Source organism: Musca autumnalis, unplaced genomic scaffold, assembly GCF_047663935.1.
Source record: "Musca autumnalis isolate F117 unplaced genomic scaffold, ASM4766393v1 scaffold_3, whole genome shotgun sequence".
In the NCBI taxonomy this organism is placed as follows: Eukaryota; Metazoa; Arthropoda; class Insecta; order Diptera; family Muscidae; genus Musca; species Musca autumnalis.
The window spans coordinates 105,141,249-105,158,857 of NW_027411866.1; the positions used below are offsets into that span (position 1 = coordinate 105,141,249).

The following is a 17,609-nucleotide window of genomic DNA, read 5'->3' on the forward strand; positions in this document are numbered from 1 at the left end:
CACTATATTCAGCATTAAATTCAAATTCCTACGATCGCATTCCTTCCTACGAATTCAATTACTTGAATGAAATATCGTGTTCAGTGGTGAAAACAAGAATTGTAGAAAACCATCGATTATGAAACGAATAGGGTGTTATGATATTATTTTGCTTCAACTATGCTACCGAATATTTTTATTTAAATCGCAAAATGTGTTATTTGCTTAAAAAATATATCTTTGTCCCGATTTAGAGAGAGAGTCGAAGAAAACACAAAACACTTTGCCTCTCAGTACCTTCTATCTTCGTCAAACTGACAATTGTCGAAAGTACAATTATCTAATGCAGCGTCAGGCGATTAGGCGCCCGTGTGCGCTCATTTAACGTTGCTCTCTCCACACACACAATTCAACCCATTGAAAAAGCATGCACTCACACAATGACATCCCGTAAAGTATGCAAAAGAAAAGTATGGTGCCTGACGCTGATCTAATGTACATCTGCTTCAAAGATCATCCTAAACAGTTCAAAACAAAGAAATATTTGCCACTGAACAAGCAATAATAGTATTATAGGTTTGAATCAAAGCCATCAAGTTCTGTACCTAACAAAGTGCGAGACGAAGTTCGCCGGGTCTCCTAGTATAACATAAATAAGCACAATGCAGTATAACTTTTAACATAAACGGAAGAATCTTCGGTTTGGCTATTTTTGGCGATTTCTGACACTTGATTTGGCGATCTAGGTAGAAAACAATCTGACAACCCTGGTGTCAAATGGGGAATGCTCTTATCGCTTTATAGTTGGAACACAAATAACAAATCGCCTCCAGTTTCCTTCAGTCGGACTACTTCAATTCTTAACAAGTAAAAAAACGTTAAGTTCGGACTGGCCGAACTTTTTATAACCTCCACCATAAAATAGTCTTAATTAAAATAGAATTTCTTTTCACAATTTTAGGTGGAAACATTTTTCGACCATGGCTACCCCAAATGCCTAAATTATCTAATCTATTCTAAAAAATGTGTTCAGCCAGGTTAAAAGTATCGCCTATGGGGCTATACCACCTTTATTTACCTATCTTTACAATTTGTGTGCAAAAGTTTTATAACTGCAGGGAACCTCAAAAGTCAAATAACGGGTAGTTCCGTCAAACAATGTACCTAAGACCCTCAAAATACCGAAAATCGGCAGGTACCGTTATATGGGAGATATACAAAACATGCATCTATGTTGACTATTTTTAGTGAAGAAGTTTCGTGACCACAGAAAATTCAAATGACAAATTACAACTAATTCGATTTTTGTTGCTTAGTATCATGACCACAGACAACCTCAAATGTCAAATTACAGCTAGTTCGGTTAAAATTCTCAAAATACCGAATCTCGGGAGGTACCAATACCAAACCATGGACCTATATTTACGATTTTTGATTGAGAAGTTTCGTGGCCACCGAGAACCTTTAATGCCAAAATACACATAGTTCGCTTAAAAATTTTAGCTAAAATCCTCAAAATAGCGAAAATCCGGATGTACCGTTATATGGGGGCTATACCTAAACATGGACCTATGTTGACAGTTTTTGGTGGAGTAGTATTGTGACCCCTAAGAAATTTAAATGTCAAATTACAGCTAGTTCGGTTAAGAATCGTAGCTAAAACCATCTAAAACCATCTATCTTCGAACTTGACCTACCTATGAAGAAAAGACACTCGGGTGCAAAAATGCAGCGATCTAGCTCAATTATTGTGGACGCTAGATTGATTACAATAGACGGACAGACGGATAGACTAACATGGCTGTATCGACTCAGAATTTTATCCTGATCAAGAATATATATCACGGTGCTCTTGAATCAAATTTAAATGGAAGGTGCTTACACCTGGAAAGTTTTTGCGGATTCTGAAACTACAATGTTCATAGATCTAAAAGCGCTTTTTAAATAAATCGCGATTCAAGTTGGCATTTTTAGGGGTTGTTTAGGTTTTTGCGATTTTGCTTAGAAACCGCAAGTCCTATCAAAATGGGAATAAAGAAAATGTTGTCGCTATCAAAATTCTCTACGAGATTAACCTTAATGATATTTTCGTAGGTTTTACAACTTTTGAGATATAGAAGTTGAAATTGGGACAATTCAAATTCAATTCAATTCTGTATCGTCTCCTTATAAAACAATGTCATGACTGCAATTTCCCAACTTAAACATATATATCTAAAAAAATGGTACAACCTAGGAAAAATTACAGAAGCCAGTCTTGTAGAGAATTTTCACAGCTATAAGATTTTCTCAGGTCCCATGCCGATAAGACTTGCCGTATTCAGGCAAAATCGCGAAACCCTAACAAAAAAACCTAAATTTGTAAACTGAGCTTCTTTATCTCAAAAATGGTACAGCCTGAGAATAAATCATAAACGTCAATGCTGTAGAGAATTTTCACAGCTACATCATTTTTTTAGCTCCATTTCGATTGGACTTGCGGTTTCCAAGCAAAATCGTGAAACCCTAAAAAACACATAAAAATGTGAATTTTGACGGCGATTTATTTAAAAATCCCTGCAGCGATTTTTTCTTGTTTTTGGATTTTTCTCATCTATGAACATTGCTGTTTCAGAATTCACAAAAACTTCCCCTGTGTAAGCGGTTTTCATTAAAAGTTAGTTAAGGCGCACCCTTCGGGCGACACAGTCCGTGCATTGTCCCAAATTGAACTTCAATATCTCAAAAATGGTAAAAACTACGAATATATCGTAAAGGTCAATCTTGAAGAGAATTTTCATAGCTACAATATTTTCTTCAGTCTGATTTTATTAGGACTTGCGGTTTCTAAGCAAAATCGCGAAAACCTAAACAACCCCTAAAAATGTCAACTTGAATCGCGATTTATTTAAAAAGCGCTCCGGCGATTTTTTTTTTGTTTTTTGATTTTTCTCATCTATGAACATTGTAGTTTCAGAATCCGCAAAAACTTCCCAGGTGTAAGCACCTTCCATTTAAATTTGATTCAAGAGCACCGTGATATCGCTCATTTACTCAAAGAGTGACACATTTCAAAAAAGCCAGCTTCGAGGAAAACGCGTTTTTAGTTCGCGATTGAAATTTGACTTCCCATCTTAAAAAGATTAGTACACAAAAACTAAAATAACTACTTGGACCACATTTTGCAAACAGCTAGCCAGATATCAGTGCTAAATTTCTATGCAATATCAAACATGATTTGGGTTTGTTTTAGTGCTTCATAAACTCAAAAAATTGTTGTGTTGAATTATGCGAAGCTCGTAGTAAATGAGCTGTAACTCGTTGAGTTTTAGAGATATCAGCATGAAGATATCACAAGATAAAGTAGAAGTCGTAAAAAAATAGAAATTGCTAACTCAGAAAACGCGTTTTTTGAGTTATGCCACTCTTTGAGTAAATGAGCGATATACTTTATAGGGTTGGAAATGTATATTTCAATGCGTTACAAACAGAAAAAAAATTTATTATACTCTCCATACTATGGCGGAGAGTATAAAAAGGATTAGACATGTAACAAACTACTTTACTTGGTACTTTACATATTGGTAGTAGCTTGGGATCCTGCGCTGTAAATTTACAAAATGCTTCTGATACATACATTGTAAATATATTCTAACAAAATTGTTTAATAAATTTCTTATGTATCATCAATTCATTGAAAATTCTTCTAACTCAGACATTAACCTTATAGTTTGATTGCTTTGTATGCAACACCAAGTGTACGAAACTTTAAATAACTGCTAACAATTTATATGAAAACTCATTGTTGTAACGTCCACCTTGGGGGATTTACCTATCACAGAACGATCAGTGACATGTTAATTAGAGAGCAAGAAGAGAAAGATTTTAAATGCGAATGAAAACCGCAAACGTTATCTGCTTAATCTAATTAAGCAATTGTTAACTGAAGCTGGGATTTAAAAGTCCCAGCATGCTGTATCAAACCAGTCTTTAGCCGGCAATAACGTGTGGCAGTGATGAGTAACCAAAGATTAACATGAAATCCAGAAATATTCGCACAAAATGCATCCATATAAAACTGAAACTAATTTAGAACTTTGCTTTAGTCGTTATTTGGTCATTACATGGACATCAACATCCTTAGTCTCCTGCTAAAAAATACAAATATGTGTAAAGTGTTTATAGTGTTCTTTGGTATTATTTGTCTCACATACGGTGTAACTGAGGCTGCCATAGATTCAAATACCAGTAATTGTCCACCCATCAAACTCAAACGTCAGTGGGGTGGAAAACCGAGTACAATCATTAATTATCGCCCCGTTCCCGTTAAATATGTAATTATTCATCACACCGTAACAAAGGAATGTTTCAAATTCTTGGAATGTGCTGAAATTTTACAAAATATGCAACATCATCATCTGAACGTTTTGGATTTTGATGATATCGCTTACAAGTGAGTGTGAAACGGAATGTGCAAATGTGATTAAGATTGCCAAAAATGCCAAGAAAATCGATACATATTTTAAGTAAGGGTCTCCAAAGTCTATATACAATAAAAGTGGATTAAAAAAAATAAGTTTGCAAAGCGAATAATTAATTTGGATTTTAAATACTGAACTTGAATAATGGATATTTTTGGGGAATAAAAATTCGCCGGATATCTTTTTTTTAATTTTTTAAGAGAATAAAATTTCGCCGAATAATAAACGTGAATATTTTTATGAGATCCTAACGAGGATAACATCGTGGTGAATATTTTAGGTGACCCAAAAATTGAAGATATTTAAAATATTTTTTGAAGTCTCAAATGTAGACGAATCTTTGACTTTTTAAATATTTTTAGGATGTTCCAAAGATAAGATTTTTTTAATCCCAGAGGATTATAAGAATGGATTTTTAAAGATTTTTTATTCTTAAATTTTGTAAAGATTTTGAAGGAGGTTGAATGATGGACACAATATGTGATGAAACGTGGAAATTAAAGATTTCTTGCTGGACAAAATGAGGTAGTGAAATGGAGTTTCGCAAACAAGATAATAACGCCGGTTTTTATTGATATGGGGTGCCACTGAGGGTAATAAACTTGATTGTTTTTAAGATTTTTAGGGGGCCTAAGAACATGATAAAATATCCCTCAGCGTAATGAATGCTACAGGTTGTGAATTTTTATAATTTTTTGAAGAATCAAAAATGGGATTTGACGGACATTTTTAACAGATTTTTAGAGGTTGGCAGTGGACTGAATAAATGTGGAATCTAAAAGATTTTTAAAGGGTTCTAGAGAGGGTTGGGCCAAAGAGTTAATGGGATAAGCATTTAAAGATTTTTATAATTACCCAAAGAATTGATGAAGCGAGGATTTTTTTAAGATTTTTAAAAGTACCCAAAGAGTTGATAATTGTTAGTTTTCTTAAAAGACGATAAAAAATTTTTAACAGGACGCAAACTTCGATTCAATAGAGATTTTTCAAAGTTGTTTAAAATTATCCATTTTTTTAAAGAATACTAAAGGACCCAAAAGTAGATTTTAAAAAAATTTCTAAATGCCCTAATTGTGAAATTTTTTTCATAATTTTTAAAAGAAATCAAGGAACCCACCAAAATAACGATCCTTTAATTTGTTTAAAAGGACCTGAATGTGGATTTTTTAGAGATTTTTTCAAAGGAGACAATCTGTTAAATATAAACATTAACACAAGACCAAATATGACTTTTTGGTAAAACAATGTTCAGGGGTGTCCCGAACGTGAATTTCTAAAGAATTTCGAAAGGACCCAGATGTGGATTTTAAAACAATTTCCAAAGGACCCAAACGGAAACGTGGACTTTGTTAATTGTTTCTTAAGGGACCCAAAAGTTTATTTTTAAAATGATCTAAACATGAATTTGTAATGATTTTTAAAGGACTTAAGCGTGATTTTTTTAATTATTTCTTAAAGGACCCAAACGTTTATTTTTATAATGATCCAAACATGAATTTGTAATGATTTTCATAGGACTTAAGCGTGGATTTTTTAATGATTTTTAAAAGGACCCAAACGAGCATTTTTAATCATTTTTAAAAGGACCAAATTAGATTTCTTATTTTTTTAAAGGACACAAGCGTAGATTTTTGACTATTTTTAAAAGGACCCAAACGTTAATTTTTTATTTCCCAAATCTGGATTTTTTATTGATTTTTTAGAGGACCCAAACGAGGATCTTTTATGATACAAACGTGAATTAAGAAATTATTTTTTAAAAGACCCAAAAAACGTTGATTTATAAATTATTTTTAAAGCACCCAAACGTGAATTTTTAACTATTTTTAAAGGGCCCAAACGTGTATTTTATAACTATTTTTAACGAACCCAAACGTGGATTTTTGAACTATTTTTTAAAGGACACAAACGTGGATTCTTTAACTATTTTTTAAAAGACTCAAACGTGTATGTATTTTTAACTATTTTTTGGTGGATTTTCAAACTATTTTTTAAAGAAACCAACCTTGGATTATTTTTAGATATTATTTTTATTTGTTAATGATTTTATAAGAACGTAAACGTGGATTTTTAAATTATTTTTAAAAGAACCCAAACGTGGATTATTTTTAAAAGAACCCAAACGTGGATTATTTTTAAATTATTTTTAAAATAACCCAAACGTGGATTATTTTTAAATTATTTTTAAAAGAACCCAAACGTGGATTATTTTTAAAAGAACCCAAACGTGGATTATTTTTAAAAGAACCCAAACGTGGATTATTTTTAAAAGAACCCAAACGTGGATTATTTTTAAATTATTTTTAAAAGAACCCAAACGTGGATTATTTTTAAATTATTTTTAAAATAACCCAAACGTGGATTATTTTTAAATTATTTTTAAAAGAACCCAAACGTGGATTATTTTTAAAAGAACCCAAACGTGGATTATTTTTAAATTATTTTTAAAAGAACCCAAACGTGGATTATTTTTAAATTATTTTTAAAAGAACCCAAACGTGGATTATTTTTAAAAGAACCCAAACGTGGATTATTTTTAAAAGAACCCAAACGTGGATTATTTTTAAATTATTTTTAAAAGAACCCAAACGTGGATTATTTTTAAATTATTTTTAAAATAACCCAAACGTGGATTATTTTTAAATTATTTTTAAAAGAACCCAAACGTGGATTATTTTTAAATTATTTTTAAAAGAACCCAAACGTGGATTATTTTTAAATTATTTTTAAAAGAACCCAAACGTGGATTATTTTTAAATTATTTTTAAAAGAACCCAAACGTGGATTATTTTTAAATTATTTTTAAAAAAACCCAAACGTGGATTATTTTTAAATTATTTTTAAAAGAACCCAAACGTGGATTATTTTTAAGTTATTTTTAAAAGAACCCAAACGTGGATTTTATGTTTATGTTATGTTTTTAAAAGAACCCAAACGTGAATTTTTTAACTATTTTTTTAAAGCTCCGAAACATGGATTTTTTAACTCTTTTTTTAAAAGAACCCAAACGTGTTTTCTTTAAATATTTTTTAAAAGGACCTAAACGTGGATTTTTTAATTATTTTTTTAAAAGAGCTCAAACGTAGATTTTTTAATTATTTTTTTAAAAGAGCTCAAACGTGGATTTTTTAATTATTTTTTTAAAAGAGCTCAAACGTGGATTTTTTAATTATTTTTTTAAAAGAGCTCAAACGTAGATTTTTTAATTATTTTTTAAAAGAGCTCAACCGTGGATTATTTTTAGACATTATTTTTATTTGTTAATGATTTTTATAAGAACGTAAACGTGGATTTTTAAATTATTTTTAAAAGAACCCAAACGTGGATCATTCTTAAAAAATTTTTTATTTTGTAACGTGGGTTATTGAATTATTTTTAAAGGACCCAAACGTGAATTTTACAGATTTTTAAAACGACCCAAACACGAATTTTTATTAATTGTTATTTTTTAATGACGTTTGGATTTTTTAAATGTGGAATTTTTAAAAGGACGAAAACTTCGATTATATTTTGTTTTTAAAAGAACCCAAGCGTGGATTATTTTTTAAATATTTTTTTTTTATTTTTTAATTTTTTTTAAAAGGATTTTGTTATGATTTAAGAGGACCCATACGTGGAATTTGAATAATTTTTCAATGATTTTTCAAAGAACCCAAACGTGGATTTTTAAATTATATTTTAAAAGGGTTGGGGTTTTTATTTTGTTTTTCAAAATTGTCAGGCTTAATCCCATAGTCGTTGTTTTAATATTTTATTAAAACAACTTTAATTTATTAGTGGGAAAAAATGGCGATGTTTACCGGGAAGACTATAGTTTCAGATCTCGCCACAGATCTTCATCAGTTCCCTTGTTTCTTGTTTTTCACAAGAAACTTTTTATACCCAAGTGCCAATTGCCCGCTCAAATAGATACGTGTGCAAAGAAACACTCAGTATTGGGATTCCGTAACTCATTTTTGCTGTTACCGACAAAAATCGGTAAAATTAAATCGCAAAATTATGACTAAAAACATAAAGAAAAGTTGACAACACTCTTGGTATCGGTAGAACTTTACGACTGCTTTTTATTCGTCGCTAACTTACCGAAAAACATCGGTAGTTACCAAAATTATTAGCATTTAAATTTTACCGACAATTGTCGGTAACTCTAAAAGTGAGTTAGAGAATCGCACTACTGATCGAGAATTACTTTAGCACTACCTAAACTCGAGCAACTTCACTTGCAAAGGACCCAACGTAACTTTTTAATTGTTTTAAATGACCCAAACGTGGACTTTTTATTGTTTCTTTTTAAGGAAAACGTGGACTTTTTAGCATCTTTTTTATGACCTAAATGTGGATATACCTTTTTGTTAACCTCGGGCAGTATGTTTCTTTATAATTTTTTATTATTATTTATTTTTCAATTCCTCCTTATCATTGGTTTTCTTCAAATTTCAGCTTCCTTATTGGCAATGATGGTGTCATTTATGAAGGTACTGGGTGGTATGTTCGAGGAGCCCACACTTATGGTTACAACCAAAATGGTACTGGCATTGCATTTATTGGCAATTTTATGGGTAAAGAAACATCAACAACAACAACACTCAAATATAAAGTTTTGTTATTTTCATTGCAGGAAAATTACCGAACCGTAAAGCACTGAAAGCAGCTAAAGATCTTTTGGCGTGCGGTGTAACAAGCGGTGCACTAGATCCGCATTATGAACTATTGGGCGCCACACAGGTGTCATCTACAAAAAGTCCAGGTCTAACATTGTATAATGAAATACAAGAATGGGATCATTGGTCACCCAATGCGGTCAGGGATAATTAAAGGCGAGGACAGAATTCACACTTGGGCCGCTGTGACAAGTTTTGCGTTGGCTATCGAAAAGTTTAAGTGACAAAACGACAAATCTGTCTTGGCCTTAATTGTGGAAATTTATCTAAAAAGACTTTAAATGTAGGATTTACAAATAAATAACACATATTTATAAATAAAACTAGTTACATACCAAAGTATTATCTTGACAAACTGCATATCATGGAATTTAAGAGAGTTTTGAAAATGTATTTTTCGACGATTTTTTTTTTTGTAATTATTTGTTGAATTAAAAGTATCTTACAGCACCACCATTGGTTCTGTTTGTCCAGATTTACATTAAAATCATGATGATTAGGAAAACGCGGAGAGAAAGATGCATGACCATGCGAATGTAAACTGCTAACGTTATCTGCTTACTCTACTTTAGCATATGTTAACTGAAGACTGTACTTAGACTTAGAAGTACCGGCATGCTGTATTGCATGAAAAGAGTAACAATCAAACAACTAAATACAATTTTTTAAAAAGTTTAATAAATTGGGCGCAAATTTTGAACGTCAAAAAAGTCTGGAGGGTTCTCCAACACCACTTTGACGGCAAGAATCGCGTATTTTTCCCATTTGTTGGAGTTAAAAAACAACAGTCAACGTGATCTTCCGGTATCGAAAATGCGATGTAAACAAACGTTAGTAAGCTGGAATCGACCTAGGAAGAATACAAAAATTGCCAAGGAAAACAGCAATCGAGCCTGAAGAAGAACAGACATAGGTTTAGGTAAAAATGCTTATGAAAAATGGATGGGAAATTGTTTGAGTAATAGAAAAAATCCATCCTAGCCATTTTGCATGACAGATCCCAGAATTTTTAGTCGAAATCTGGCGGTTTTCTTTTTTGGGCTCGGTTGCAGTTTTACTTGGCAATTTTTGTATTCTTCCTTGGTCGATTCGAGCTTACTAACGTTTGTTTACATCGCATTTTCGATACCTAAAGATCAAGTTTGCTGTTGTTTTGAGATTCAAAATTATTTTAACTGCAATAAATGGGAAAAATAAGCGATTCTTGCCGTAAAAGTGGCGTTGGAGAACCCTCCAGACTTTTTTGACGTTGAAATTTGCGACCAATTTATGAAACTTTTCAAAAAACTGGATTTAGATTTTTGATTGATACTCTTTTCATGCAATCTGAAATGATCCTTGCCTCTGACAACAACAGATTCACCTCCTCTCCCACGTTAAACATTTGTTTCTTAAAAATTGCTTTAAAGTGTTGAACAAATTTGCATTTTGAAAAAAAATCGTGGACAACATCTAAACTAATTACTCGTTGGACATCGGAGGTCTAAAAAAACAACGATTTGTAAAAAGTTTTCCTCAAATTTATACCTGTAAATCCCCAATAATTGCCCTGAACCTATCATTATTTCGCACCAAAAATAAGGGAAATTTTTTTAAAATTTTACAAAATGTTATTTTGTCGCAAAATCAAATAATTGATATATTGATATCATTGGGAGTGTCCAACTCCATAATACAAAATTATAAAATCCTATAAAAGTCATCGGAATTAAAAATAAAAATAAATATTAAAAAAAAAATTTACATGTGAACCTATGTTTATTTCGGGCACTGTATGTACTTCTGTATATAATGATGACTTCTACGGACTTCTGAGTTTCTTCAAAATTACATTGAAATTGGACATACGTATCAAAAACATGAAATCGACCGAAATATATATGAGAGCCATATTCCGAGATGAACCGGTCTCGATATAATTTGGCACATTTCCTTTTAGACCAAATCCCGTCTCCAAATTTCGTTGAAATTCCAATCCAAATTCCATTCCAAATTTCGTTGAAATTGAACGTACATACATAGCGTCTTTGGTGCATAAAATACAGGAAATCGTCCGAAAATATATGTGAGAGCTTTATTCAAATCTTAAACGATTTCGATATAATTTGGCACATTTATTTCTGGAACAAATTCCTTAACACATTCCAAATTTCAGCAAAATTAGTCATATATAGCGTGTTTGGTGCACCAAATACCTCAAATCGGTCGAAAATATATATGGGATCTATATTCAAATTTGAACCGATTTCGATATAACTTGGCACATTTATGTTTAGACCAAATTTCGTCACACATTGCAAAATTCCGGGAAACTAAGAACTAAGAAAAGATCTCCAATTCTCTCTATTTGTTGCTTCGCTTTCTGGAATACCGCGCCTTTTCATCTCATCATCCACTTGTTTGCGCCATCTATTCCTTGGCCTGCCAATTCTGCGTGCACCGCCAAGCGGTCCGTGTTTATACACCTTTTTAGCGGGGTCATCATCGCTCATTCTTATGATATGGCCTAGCCAACGCAATCGCTGCATCTCGATACGTTTAACAATATTGATGTAGTTGTACAGCAGATACAGCTCGTGGTTCATGCGACGTCGATATTCACCGTCAACGCAGATTGGTCCGTAGATCTTTCGAAGAAATTTTCTCTCAAACGCACCAAGCACTGCCATGTCTGCTTGCGCAAGTACCCAGGCTTCGGAGCCATACATCAGCACGGGTAGTATCAGTGTTTCGTAGAGCGTTATTTTTGTTTGACGAGATGTGGCTTTGTTTTTAAACTGCTTACTTAAACCAAAGTAGCATCTGTTGGCCAATACAATTCTTCTTTTTATTTCACAACTGATGTCGTTTGTTGTGTTTACGGAGGTGCCGAGGTAGACGAAGTCTTTTACTACCTCAATATTATAGGAACCATCTTCCACAGTCCGTCCGAGCTCAATGGACGCATTGCGCGTCGACACCATCAACTTGGTCTTCTCACCGTTTACCGCCAGACCCACTTTAGCAGATTCTCATTCGACCTTCATAAAGGTATCAGTTACTTCTTTTACTGATCGGCATATGATGTCTATATCATCAGCATAAGCAAGTAACATGTGACTATTGGTGTAGATTGTGCCACTTCTTTTGACGTTTGCCTCTCGTATAACCTTTTCCAGCAGGATGTTAAAGAGATCACACGAAAGTCTGTATCCTTGTCTGAAAACTCTTTTGGTACCAAACTCTTCGGAGAGGTTCTTTCCTATTTTAACTGAGGACCTCGTGTCAGTTAAAGTCATTTTACAAAGCCGGATGAGCTTTGCGGGGATACCAAATTCAGATATGGCTTGGAATACCTTTGAACGCAGCGGGCTGTCGAAGGCTGCTTTATAATCGACAATAGGGAGTAGACTTATGCCCCTATAGTTAAAGCATACAGTCTTATCTCCCTTCTTGTGGACGGGGCACAGGATACTCAGGTTCCAATCGTCGGGTACTCGTTCTTCCTGCCAGATGGTGCTAACTAGCTGATGAATACACCTTATCAGCGTGTCGCCTCCGGTTTTAAACAGCTCGGCTGGTAAGCCATCGGCTCCTGCTGCCTTATTATTCTTCAGCCGATTTATTGCTGTCTTTACCTCATCTTGGCTGAGCGGTATACATTCAATACCATCTTCTGGAATTGGGACTGTGGTATCTTCGTCGTCTTCGCTGCTATTGGATACCAACAGTTTAGAAAAATGTTCTTTCCATATCCTGAGTACACTATCTGTATTAGTTACCAAATTACCTTGCTGGTCTCTACAGGAGGATGTGCCTGTACCAAAGCCATCAGTTTGATGCTTGACGCTTTGGTAGAATTCTCTGACTTCATTCTGGCTCCTGTACATATCGATTTTTTCACACTCCCGCTTTTCCATCTCTCTCTTTTTCCTGCGGAAAAGACGTTTCTCCTCTCTCCTTTTCTCCCTGTATCTCTCTCGTGCGCTACGCGTTGCTACGGATTGTAAAGTAGCCCTATATGCCGCATTTTTCTCTTCGGTGGCAGCACGACACTCCTGATCATACCATGGATTCCTTGGTGGAGGCCTCTGGTATCCAAGTATGGATTTTGCGGCTGTTTGCATGGAGTGGGCAATGCTTTGCCATTGCGCTGATATGTTATCGGGATGAGGAGTGCTTTGATTAAGCAATTGGGCTAGTTGAGTGGAATATGCTGTGGCTATCTGTTGTAATTGCAGCTTACCGATGTCTAACTTTCGTGTTGTGTCTGTTCGTACTTTGTTTGCTACGTTTAAGCGGGTGCGTACCTTTGCTGCAACAAGGTAGTGGTCCGAATCAATGTTTGCGCCTCGGAACGATCGTACATCCAACACGCTCGATGAATGTCTTCCATCTATCACAACATGATCAATTTGATTTCTTGTTTTCTGATCTGGAGACAGCCAGGTGCCCTTATGAATATCGAGATGATTAAATCTGCTACTGCTAACTACCATGTTTTTTGCAGCTGCAAAGTCTATCAGCCTCAAACCATTGTCAGATGTTTCACTGTGGAGGCTGAATTTACCGACTGTTGGGCCAAAGATATTCTCCTTTCCAATTTTGGCATTAAAATCGCCTAGAATGATTTTAATGTCATGGACAGGGCAACGGTCATATGTATGTTTCTTCTAAGGGCTCGTAAAATATATCTTTGGTCTGTTCGTCCTTTTCTTCAGTGGGAGCATGAGCGCAAATAAAGCTGATGTTGAAGAATTTAGCTTTTATTCGAATTGCAGCAAGTCTTTCATTCACTGGGGTGAAGCTGGATACCAGATGTTTTAGTCTCCGACTAACTACGAATCCGCAACCAAACTCATGCTTTACGTCATGGCAGCTATAATACAGTGCGTCACCTTTAGGTGTTGTTGTGACGCCTTTCCCAATCCATCGTATTTCCTGTATGGCAGTAATATCGGTCTTGTACTTTTCAAGTACGTCTGCCAATGCGAAGACTGCATCTTCTCTATAAAGAGTGCGAACATTCCAGGTGCAGATTCGCAGATCATGGTCCTTAAAACGTTTGCGGGGTTCGTCAACTTTAGAGGGGGTTGTTTTTCTTTTCTTTCGTTTTTTCATAGTATGCTGTTTTTTCTAGGGGAGGGTTACTAACCCGACGCCCAAACCCAAGTTTTTAACGTTCTTATGGGAGAACGCGCGGCACATGTTACCTCACTACCTTTAACGGGTGTTCCCCAGGTGGCACCACGGGGAGGTCAGTGTCCACTTGAGATGAAAGAGGGACCAAGATAAATCCTGGGCTTTGCCATGTTAAAACCGGTCAGGACCGTTGCTTGGTATCTTCCATCCCCTACGTCACCCAAATATATATGGGAGCTATATTCAAATATGAACCGATTTCGATATAATTTGGCACATTTATGTCTAGACCAAATTCCGTCACACATTCCAAAATTTAGCGAAATTGGAAATATATACCGTGTCTGGTGCAGCAAATACATGATATCGGCCGAAAATATATATGGGAGCTATATTCATATCTGATCCGATTTCGATATAATTTAGCACATTTATTTCTAGAACAAATTCCGTCACACATTCAAAATTTCATTAAAATTGGACATACATACATAGCGTGTTTGGTGCATGAAATAAGGAAGTCGGCCGAAAATATATGTAAATGGGAGCTATATCCAAAACTGAACCGATTTGAAAATCATTTGGTAAATTTATTTCTACATCGAATTCCATTACATATACCTAATTTGGAGATTGTATCTGTAACAGTTCTAAAGATATTTGCATACAAAATCTAAATTTTTTGGAGGTACCTCCGGTTTTGATGATATATCTCCAGAAAAACGCGGAATTTCAAAAAATGATATAGCCTATTTTCATTTCAGGCGATGTAGTAACGTACCCTAAAAATTTCAGCAAGATCGGTTCAGCGGTTTTTGAGTCTATAAGGCACAAACAAACGTACAAACAAATTTCAATTTTATATACATAGATATAGATAGAGAAGATAACGGTACCTCCGAATTATCATTTTTGATTGAACTATGTGACAATAAAGGTTCCCTGCGGTTACGAAACTTCTTCACCAAAAATTATCAACATATGTACATGTTTAGGTATAGCCATATATAACGGTACCTTCCGATTTTCGCTATTTGGAGGGTTTTAGCTAAATTTTTTTATACCCTCAGCCTTTAGGCTAAAGAGGGTATTTACACTTTGATACGACCAAAAATGTGCCTCATCGAAATAATGGTTGTAGACTCCAAGTATGTTTGTACGATATCCGTTTCAGACAATTTTGAGTAGATCTAGCAATGTCCGTCCGTCTGTCTGTCTGTCTGTCTGGCTGGCTGGTGCGCACGATAATTCTCGAACGGATCAATCGATTCGGTTCAAATTTTGGGTATCGAAATATTTTGCCCAGATTCGATTTAAATTCGAAGACGGGCCATATAGGTCCACTCCTTCAGGTACCTCCCCCACAAATGTTCAAAAATTGTCGCAAAACTTGTGCGCACGATAACTCTTGTAGGGAATAACCGATTTGGTCAATACTTTGCACATCGTGTAATTTCTACCAAACTTAGATGAGGTTCCAATATGGACTCAATCGGTCCACTCCTTCGGGTACCTCCCACACAAAATGTCGGAAAAGTTCAGTTTAGGACCTGGTCTCGAATCGCTTTGATTTTTGTTTACACAAGTTGTATTCGCTGTCCTCTATACGACGCTGTAAGTTTCATTAGGGGCAAGTCCATACTTCCTGAGAAAATAGCCTGAAAGTTACAAAAAACCCTATGACACCGTGTGTAGTGGTTGGAGCGCAAGATAACTCTCGAACGGATCTGCCGATTCGGTCCACAATTTGGCTTTCGTAATATTTTGTCCAAACTTAGTTCAAGTTCAAAGATGGATTATATCGGTCCACTCCTTCCGGTACCTCCCCCACAAAAATTCAAAATGTTCGGAAAATTTGTGCGTACAATAACTATTGAAGGGAGTAAGGGATTTGGTCCATACTTTGCACATTATGAAATTTCTACCAGACTTAGATGAGGTTCCAATATGGACTCAATCGGTCCACTCCTTCGAGTACCTCCCACACAAAATTTCGGAAAAGTTCAGTTTAGGACCTGGTCGCGAATCGCTTTGATTTTTGTTTTAGCAACTTGTATTCACTGCTCCCCATACGACGGTAAAAGTTTCATCAGGGGCAAGTCCACACATCCTAAGAAAATAGTCTGAAAGTTGCAAAAAAAAACCCTATGACACCATGTGAGGTAGTTGGAGCGCAAGATAACTCTAGAACGGATCTGCCGATTCGGTCCAAAATTTGACCTTAGTAATATTTTGTCCAAACATAGTTTAGGTTCGAAGATAAGCCATATCGGTCCACTCCTTCAGGTACCTCCCCCACAAAAGTTCAAAAATGTTTGGAACAATTGTTGAAGGGTGTGACGGATGTAATCCATACTTTGCACATCCTTATATATCTACCAGATATAAATCAAGTTCGAATATGGACCATATTTGCCCATTCCTTCTGGTACCTCCCACACAAAATTTCGGAAAAAATTCATTTTAAGACCTGCTCTTGAATCACTTTAATTTTTGTTGAAGCGATTTGCATTCGCTACCTCCATTACGACTGTTAAAGTATTTTCAGGCGCAAGTCCCTATTTCTTGGGAAAACAGCCCGAAAGGTGTAAAAAAACCCCTATGTCACCATATCGTCGGTGTCATGCTTAAGTGTTCCATACGCCCATTTTGACTTTTTGAGATACTGGTGGTTTCTAGGGTTTTCCGGTATGCTCTTTCTGAATTTATAGTCGGCTTTCTCCTATCTGCTCTAGTTTCCCAGATATCCACGCCTCGACGGGAAAGCATAAACTTTTTTCAGTTATGAAATGAATACTTTAAAAACTTAGAAGTTTTAAAACACATTTCAAAAATCAGAATTTTAATTTTCGATTTAGAAGTATTTAATTTATTGAGGAAAAGATGCAAATTTTTTGTCATTTTGTTCCATGTGGTTGACAATATTTCACATTTGTGTCATAAGTGCGGATATGGAACAAATCGACAAAAATTCTTTTTTTAAAAAAATCTCTATAACTTTCATATTCCAATACATATTCCTCTAAATTTTTGCAAATATGTTCTATATACTATTATTAAAATATAAATATTTGCTTTAGCCAGCTCCACACAATTGTGACGCAAAACATTAAAATGCGATTATCTCAAAACTGGCAAATGGCGTATGGAACGCTTAAGCATGACACCGACGATATGTTGCGGCCACGATAACTCTCGAACTGTTTAACCGATTTGGTCCAACATTTTATCCAAACTAAGTTTCATGGGGCAATACCGGTCCACAACTACCGGTACTTCTCCCCAATATTTAAAAAAAAAATTCCCTAGAATGCTAGGACGATATCACTTGAAAGGGGCTACCAATTAGGTCCAAACTTTGGTTCTCCTAATATTTTGTCCAAACTTA

The 17,609-nt window shown here is 34.9% G+C and overlaps 1 protein-coding gene across 1 annotated transcript; it reads left to right on the plus strand.

The window, feature by feature from the left end:
- The first annotated feature begins 3,940 nt into the window (after positions 1–3,940).
- On the plus strand, positions 3,941–9,442 carry LOC141399822 (peptidoglycan-recognition protein SA-like). The gene is made up of 3 exons (XM_073979149.1): positions 3,941–4,411; positions 8,880–8,998; positions 9,058–9,442. Exons 1-3 carry the CDS (start codon positions 4,083–4,085, stop codon positions 9,252–9,254), a joined length of 645 nt encoding a protein of 214 aa, XP_073835250.1. The 5' UTR covers positions 3,941–4,082; the 3' UTR covers positions 9,255–9,442.
- Positions 9,443–17,609: the final 8,167 nt, after the last annotated feature.